Here is a 9051-nt window from a genome sequence, read left to right as displayed (position 1 = left end):
ATAAATATTTGTTCTTTTAACATTATAAAATTATTTTGATGCATTATATAAAATTACAATTTTCTATAAAAAAAATATTATGCAATGTATTAATCGTACGTATATATAATTAGGAAATATTAGGAAATATTAGGATAATGATATTTTATTGTATATCCTCTTATTTGTTTACTATATAAATAACATACGTATATATCAATATATATATATGTGTGAACAAAAAAATTGTTAATAATAATACTTAATTGAAATTAATCAAAGCTTATTTTACATATAATGAGTATTATGATCTATATTATGATCCTGGAAATCGATTATTAAATGGCAATAATATTTTTATTGTCTCGGGAACATAGGTTATCACAAAGTTTTTAATGATCTCTACTTCGAATATACTCATTCTTCATGATGTTCTGCAAAATTTTCCATACTTTTATCAGCAACCATTGTTATTATATTTGAAGTAAGAAGATTTCTTGAGCTGTTCTTGGATTCTGGCGAAAGTTTATGCAAGAATAGAGTGTGTGTGTGTGTGTGTGTGTGTGTGCGTGTGTGTGCGTGTGTGTGCGTGCGTGTGCGTGTGTGTGCGTGTGCGTGCGTGTGCGTGTGCGTGCGTGTGCGTGCGTGTGCGTGTGGTGCGTGTGTGTGCGTGTGCGTGTGCGTGCGTGTGCGTGCGTGTGCGTGTGCGTGCGTGTGCGTGTGCGTGCGTGTGCGTGCGTGTGCGTGCGTGCGCGCGCGCGTGTGTGTGTGTATGTGTGTGTGTGTGTGTGTGTGTGTGTGTGTTGTGTGAGTATGTATTTTCTGTCGAATATGTAACAAACATGTTAATGTACAGTAACTACTAAATGATAAAATTGTCAGCAACAAAATACATCATAGTCTAAGATATCAACATGTACAATAGTGGAAAGCAACCATAACTGATAATAGCGCACTTAATCAGTAAACATTTTTCGGTAATAATTAAAACAATTGACACACCGTGAATTATTATACTGAAAGAAATTCTTTTGTGTTATTGCATAATATGAGAATATAATCTTTTAAACTGAATAATAACACAATTGTAATAAATAAATTTATTGTTAAAAATAGTATTTATCTAAAAAAATTTTTGAAAATTTTTGCTATAATAGATTTTTATAATTAATTTTAAGTAACTTGGTACATATTATGTATTATATTACGTAAGTCTTACAATTTGATTACTTCCAAGAAGAAAATATACTTGAATTAATGATATTTTATATAAAATTATTATTTATATGATATTTTATATAAAAATTGAAATTAAATTTATATATAAACAGCTTTAAGTAAATATTTCGGAATACTTTGTTAAAATAAATTTTAAAAGTATATTATAATTATATATACAATGCACATAATAATTCTATATGTTTTAAAGATTGATGAAAAATAAAATTGTAATAAGTATTGTAATAAGTATAACATACACTGAATTAAAATAATATTATTTAAAACCTTAATCTTTTGCATAATTTTTATATTTAACAATATCTATAAAAATTATCAAAAAATAAAAGAAATTATTCTTAATTCATAAAATTTATTTTTACTATTATTTATTTTACAGATTTGCGTCGTTTTTGGGGTCTGCGTGAAAATTTTTATCAATTCTTTTTGACAGTTATTACGATTTATATTACACAAGATATATATATATAAGAAAAATCAAGGCAGTACACCATGGCTCATTTTGGCCGAATTACGCCGATCCGGATCGAAAAGTGGACACTGCAACGCGTCTCAATTCCAGATTGCTCGTCCGTGAGCTCTTTGGAAGAAGATTCCAGATCAACTGAATCCGAGGATATGTCTATCAGTCCAGATACGTCCTGCCACTCAAGCGCGGACACGGACAAGAATTTTGATCTCGATAAGGATTTTCGCGAAAAACTAAAATATGAAGACATAATCGAAAAGATCGAAAATTTGCGGCTTGCGCGCAACAAAGATGCCAATGAGAACGTCGGCAGAACGCGCCAAATCAGCAACGAAAACGTGGATAACCTGGAGTATCGAAACAACTGCAAATCAGGATATACTGATAATGAGGATATAAACAATAACGAGGATAACATTACGAGTGATGACAATAAAGGCTACTTGCCGCTTAACATATGCGACGACAAGAAACGATGCCATCCTTTGTACGATGGGAATTCCCTGGACGACGATTCGGAGTCCGAACAGGCGAGACAGCAGGAGCAGGATGATTCTGACGATTCCGATCTAATTCAACGGGGACCAGTCAAGCCCAATTTTCAATCCCCTCGAGCATTATCCTATCCTTACTCCATGATGACCTGGCTACAAATGACGCGTGCAAACGACGGCACAGATGCCGCCTACGCGGTAGACTACGACAAAACTGCCGAGCAAATCTTAAGGAACAAGGATTACAGCGAGAAACTGAATCCTTGCTTAGATCAGTTATCGGATTCGAGTCGAAATCAGACGTTGATCGGAGCGATGAATTTGGGGATGGAACCCAATTGGATCGAAGAGAATAACAAAGATATTTTCCGTAACGGAGACTCTAACAATGATGTAAGTTTTGTTAAATTACGTTTTATACCAATGATAATGTTCTTATAAAATTATACATTATTTTTTTTTAAATTGTATCGCACATTAAATGTGGCGACTTAATTGAAACGCATTTTTGTAGATAGATTTGCACAAAAGTTGCACTAAAGAGAGTATAAAAAAAAGATATTTTTAGTATATCAATCTACTTTTTATATATTAATAATAAACATTTGACGGCAATTATAATGTATATAAAATACTATTTTAATGCACTGAATATTTCAAACAGTCGAAAAATAATTAGGCATACTATTTTAATTTCCTCGGTTCATCTGCACGAGAAAAAAACTTTTAATTCTATTTCATTAAAAAAAAATTTATTAAATTTCAATAAATATTTGTTTCAATAATACTAACGAAATATTTACTTAATGTAAACATATTTATTTGATTTAAGCATAACTTTTTTATTTTGAGTAAATACTTATTTGAAAGTGCATTTCATTGCACATGATGAATAAAGGAAATTAATTAAAAATTATAAATGATTTTGCCTATACATATATTGATTATTATATTACAAAATTATTTTAATTATAATGTATAATAATTACTTTAATATAATTATATGTTATATAATTATTCCTCGATAAAAAAAAATTTGAAATGAGTGTCGATGACCAAAACTATTAGCGTTAATGACGCAAAAGAGTTCTCCCGCTTTATAAAAACCGATTTAATCGTATTTCAGACCGCGGCACTTCCCTCCATAGTTGTCGACGATCCGGGAGAAGAGTCCTTGATGGACATCCTGTCGCATGGCGGTTTTCAAGCCGCATTGCTCTCAGATGCCGGCAGTCACTCGATTCCTTCGCCAGGCGCGAAAACCTGGTCCGATTCTCCAGCGAGTAGCTACAACTACGTCGTCTCGAGGTCGAACAGTCGGGCGTCGAGTCGCGCCCAATCACCGGGTTCCGCTACGAACTTGGAATCACCGCAGATGCACGTCAACGTCATCGGCAGTCCGCTCGGCTCACCGCAGGTAAGTCCGCAATAATCTGCATAAATGTATGAGGAGCGCGCATAAGTAGCGCTTCGACGAAACCCGCATGTCTAGAATAAGTAAAACAAGGCGTTGAAGTCTTACGCGAGCGATTGCAGTTTATCACACTTCAAAAAAATGTGTAATATTACACACGCCATCCACGTAAAGATTTAAACTGAATTGCAGATTAAATACGACCGCAAATTAAAATACAGCGCAGTTCGTCTATTTTATCACTGTAGGTCAGATTTTCCGATTTTTTTCTAAAATGAATAAACTATGATTGCACACTTTTATAAATCTTTTTATACGTTGAATATTACTTGTTTTGTCTATTATATCAATTTACTTATTTGATAGTGATATTAATTTTCTTTATATTAATTGTGAGAATTGTCAGAATTTATATTTTGAATAACACACATACATGTAAAAATAAAAGAATACACACACACACACACACACACACACACACACACACACACACACACACAAAACTTGTAATAACAGGTTTAAATATTTAAAACTGAGTTTACCCAACATACCACATTGTTTCACTCATAAAACACCTATTATCATGTTTGACGAGTCTCATAAAATATTCAAATAGCTACCTGACAGCTAGTATAAGTTTATGTAGCGGTTGCCACTTACTCCTCCGTGACTAAATACAAATACGAAACGAATTCTCGGCAGATGATTCAGTTAATCACCTTCCTTCGCAGGTTGCATCGACATATCGTGTGCCGCAAACGTTATCTTCCTCATCCTCGTCCAACCAATCTTACAGCGACGTATCCAGCCCGAATTATCAGACAGCCCTTAATTATCAGACTGAGGAACAGCTTGGCGAATCACTTTCCGGTTGGAAAGGTATCTACGAGTCTTCGGGAACGATAGTCAATAGCAGTGATACAATCGACTGCGCGTTGCTCCAACTCGTAGAGCAGGTCATAGAAGAGGACAAGCAAGGGAAAACATTGAAGGAGCCGCAGGTTGTCTCGAATACCTCTTGCTTCTCATCGGCCTATAACGACCGGTGTGCATCCGTACAAACATTGGGGAGTGATGTGAATCCTGTATCGCGCGAATGTCCTAGGAGCGGCATGCGAAGCGAAAAGCTGGAGGTTTGTTTGGGTATACCCAACACGGACCCCATCCAAGTTGGGGATCTGCCCATCAATAGCGATCTCGTATCGGTTTACGCGAGCAAGGGGAGCACCGGAGGATGTGCATTTGTGAATCGCGCGGTGAACGGTCACGCTACAAACATGGAACCAAGGTTCTACGAATCGCACGCGAAGAACAACCAGGTCGACACGTCAGTTGTGTTGCAGCACGATGCGAATACTCTGCACGAACTCGGACTGACCGATGAGACATCCGTGAAGACATCTGAACCGAACTTAAGGACGTCACAGAAGGAGTACACGATTTTCCATGCCGCCGGTGGAGAAAAGAGATATGATCAGCCACCGTCCACGTTTGTACCCAGCGATTATCAAATACCAACGATGGTCTCCTCGTTTGTACCCAATCCACAGAGGTAAACTTAATAAAATGATTGTGAGGAAAATATAAAAATAAAGTAAACGAGCGAGAGAGATGACAGTAGTTCGAAATAAATTGTATAAACTAAGTCTGAACCTAAATCGATATTCAAAGTTTTTCGTGAAATTGGAAAAAAAATGATATATCTTTTTCAAAACAAAGCTTCTCTTTCCTCGAAGACAAAATTAGTTTCAGTGTTTATGATTCTAGATATGTTTTAATCACGTGCTTGCAAATGTAAAAAAAAAAGAAACATATGTTCTCTATTTCCACGAAATTATGTAATCAAAATTGATGGCAGATATCGCAACGAAACGGATGATAACGAGAAATGTTGCGATAAATCAGCCGTTTAAGTTAAGTCAATGGCATATTTATGTTTCCGGTATCTTTAAGCAATTAGAAAATACGAATCTAAGTATAAATCAAATGTAGCAATCTCATGCGTATTAAAACATGTTTTTTAAATAAATTTAATTTCTCAATATAATTTTAATTTGCGCAAATAAACTGCTTTTTAAATCAAGTTATAAAAGTTTTGAATACTGTCATTTTTCTATGCACTCCTGTTAAAATAATACAGCTTTCGCACGAATGAGTGATAAGAAGTGTGGTTAACGACCCCAATTGCCACGACAGGAACTTGAATCGAGGTATAATACCGTGGCCTTCGTTAAACTTACCGTCTGTAAGAGCAAGTGAGAGGCTGAAGGAAGGATTACATCCTAAGGAAGTGGAAAGAGCCATGAGTAATCTGCTGAAAAAGTCCATAGAGGAACTAGCAGCCACAGATGAGGATGGTGACACGTAAGTAACTCGTTTTATTTTATTAATAATATTAAATGAACTTGTTTTGCTTTGAATTTAATAGACGAGTATAAAAAAAGTGTACATTATATCGCATATAAATAAATACATTAACTGATGCTGCTAAATCTTCTTTTGATATAGCAATATTGTTAATATAATAAAAACTAATTAATGTTGAACTTTTGAAAAGGAGAAATAGCAATAAAAACTGTTTCTCTTTTCTCAAATTTTCCTTTTTATCTCTTTTATGCTAAAATATTTGCGTATAATAGAGCGCTAATGTGCCTGGTGGGCAACCCAGAGGAATTAACAAAGAAAAAAGCTTATTTGGTGCCATTGGTCGAAAGATTGGGCAACTTGCCGAGTGCTCTATCAATTGTGAATAATCGCAACGAGGATGCTTTGTACTTAGCCGCTATGAATTGTCCGGAAATGCCGTATGTCACCGGATATCTAGCTGCTGCAATGATACAGAAAGGGATCGATATTAACCAAACATTATATCATATGCACGTAAGTTTTCTTATGATTCTTCTACGTGAAAATGGTCGTTTTTGTACAATTTATTAAGGCACTCTAATATAATAATTGGTCACGCGTTTGCATTTTAATTAAATATATATTACATTCGTGGACAAATCTTTAAACGAAATAATTCCTATTATATAGAAAAGATTCTCTCTTATTTCAGCGAATTATTCGTTAATAAATACATTTCTGAATGACTAATTGCAATTCATGTAATCGCTGAATATTTACACGACGTATGATGATCGCTTTGAAACAAGAACAAGCATATAATCATGGTTAAACAAGAGACATTAAAGATAATTTCATACGGACAATTTTTTTTATCGTCATTTCTATTATTTCAGGGCGACACGCTGATACATTCAGTTGTAGCACGCGGCGATTCTCACGGGGAGGTCTTGGCGGAACTGTTAACATTGAAAACGGTGCAAGGAAATCCCGTGTTCGATTTATCGAGGTGTAATTATGATGGTTAGTTAAACAGGAATGAGATTAAGAAACATGAAATTGGACAAAAATCCGATACAAGAATAAAAATACGTATGCATTTCAGGGAGAACCGCTCTTCACATCGCAGTTGAATCGCACGATCCTTTCGGACGAGGCGTCAAATCCTTGGGCATAACGGATCTTCTCTTGAAAAATGGAGCAAATATCAAAATCAAAGAAAGCAAATGCGGCGATACTGCTTTACATATGGCAGCCTCATTGAGTTGCGATCCTGCACTCGTGAAGGTAATCCACCTGAGGGATTTTCCAGCTTTGCGCGTCAATTACCCATGAAATTGTGAAGTTATCCGTGTAATAATCGGTTCATTGGATAAAATGATATTTATACGTCTGCAACGTATATCACTTCTTGGAATTAAAAAGAAATGCTACAAATATCGATATGAGAAACCTTGTGAGATTCTTAGAAAATAAGAAGAAGATATAATATCGAGAATAACAGCAAACATTGTTTTGAAACATTGAATAGTTTTTCAACTTTAAAATCCCAAGAGATTTTCCAAATTAATTCTAATGCATGTAAATAGATTTATTTTCCAATTAATTTCAAATGAGTTTTAATTAATGAGCAATTTATAATTTAAATGCTATTAAGATGGCATATTGTTTATTAATATTAAATATTGATAAAATAAATTTAATTATATAAAATATTCAAAATTTATAAAGACTATCAAAATTTTATTAAAAGAAGAAGATTTAATTCTAAATTTGCTCAAAGATCTTATAGTTAGAAAAAAATGCGCATCTTCTGAAACATATTGCGTGATAATTCGAATGTTTTGTGATTAAACATGAACTGCTCACTCATTTCTTATCTCTTTTTTTCATGTCTCGACTAGTGGATAAAATCGGTAGAAAGATCCACCAATCAGAGATGGCTATAGAAAGTAAGAAGTTGAAAGCAAGAAGTAATTGATCCATTCACTCTTATTCACCCAGAATTCCGCGCGATAATCTTTGACATGCAGTCGACAGTGTTATCAATTTGATTACAAATAACAAAACAAGTTATATTAGGCGTTAATAAAATCAATTTTGACACGTTTTTCTCAACCACATTTAGATATTATATAACACGTAAGATAATTGTCTCTTTTTTGAAAGGAGTTGCAACATCCGCCGTTGTTTTTCATTTTATCCTGTATTTAATAATATTCCATACAGAAAGTTATCTCTTTCTCTCTTATAAACACAATTTTTCTAACAAGATGTCGCACTCAGTTTCTTGTCCCGCAAAAATCAATGATTTCATCAAACAAACAAACAAGCTAATTATTTACAAACAGATAAAAAATAAAAGAGATGCAAATATGTAGACAAAAGATATAATGTTTTTAAAAATAAATTGTAGATTAGGATAAATCCTTAACACACATTATTAAACACACTGGTGATTCATTTGATATGCAGTCTTCCTCTCAAGATTAAATTCTACTCATGACATTGTTGATTTCTATTTACGCAAATTATGCTGAAACTTTTCGCATTTTCGTAGGTATTGCTGCGCAAGGCTACTTCGAATGTTGTGAACGAGATCAACTACATGTATAACACACCGTTGCACATGGCCGCGGCGGTTTCGAATAATGTAGACTTGGAAAAGCAGAAAGATGTCTGTCGACTTTTAATACAAGCTGGAGGCCAGACGAACATACAGAATCGGCAAGGAAAGACGCCGTTGGCGCTCGTATTGACAGAAAGAAAAGAAGCCATCAAGAGGATATTTTACAAAAAAGCGTGATAATGATAAAAAAGACATTGAAATAAATCCGATGATGGGTTTTATATAAGACTGATTTCTGCGGAAGTATTTAGGAACACTCCTTGATGGTTTCCGCTCCATTTTGTGAACTGATTGCAATAGGACTCGCGACGTTCATCACGAGCAAACCTTCAAGACTATGACTCAAGCCAGCAAGGAGGATCAACAATACATACAATATTATTAATCGCATGAAATTATTAGGGAAATTGTAATCCCGAGTTGAGCGAGTCGTTAAGGAGAAAATGTAATTTACTAGAATCTTCGTATTTGTAATGTCTAT

At 34.4% G+C, this 9051-nt stretch overlaps 1 protein-coding gene across 1 annotated transcript in view; it reads left to right on the top strand.

Annotated features, from left to right (window-relative positions):
- LOC108694999 overlaps positions 1 to 9045 on the top strand; it is a 12791-nt gene extending 3746 nt beyond the window's left edge. Inside the window, exons 2-9 of the mRNA XM_018204706.1 lie at positions 1598 to 2574; positions 3308 to 3598; positions 4327 to 5147; positions 5792 to 5959; positions 6235 to 6475; positions 6838 to 6964; positions 7047 to 7228; positions 8502 to 9045. Of these exons, the coding sequence (XP_018060195.1) occupies positions 1711 to 2574; positions 3308 to 3598; positions 4327 to 5147; positions 5792 to 5959; positions 6235 to 6475; positions 6838 to 6964; positions 7047 to 7228; positions 8502 to 8747 (2940 nt within the window). The 5' untranslated portion in view covers positions 1598 to 1710 and the 3' untranslated portion in view covers positions 8748 to 9045. The remainder of the gene's footprint in view (positions 1 to 1597; positions 2575 to 3307; positions 3599 to 4326; positions 5148 to 5791; positions 5960 to 6234; positions 6476 to 6837; positions 6965 to 7046; positions 7229 to 8501) is intronic.
- Positions 9046 to 9051: the final 6 nt, after the last annotated feature.

Source organism: Atta colombica, unplaced genomic scaffold (assembly GCF_001594045.1).
Source record: "Atta colombica isolate Treedump-2 unplaced genomic scaffold, Acol1.0 scaffold126, whole genome shotgun sequence".
Taxonomy (NCBI): Eukaryota; Metazoa; Arthropoda; class Insecta; order Hymenoptera; family Formicidae; genus Atta; species Atta colombica.
The sequence above is the reverse complement of the archived record's forward strand: the minus strand, read 5'-3'. Positions and strand labels throughout refer to the sequence as shown.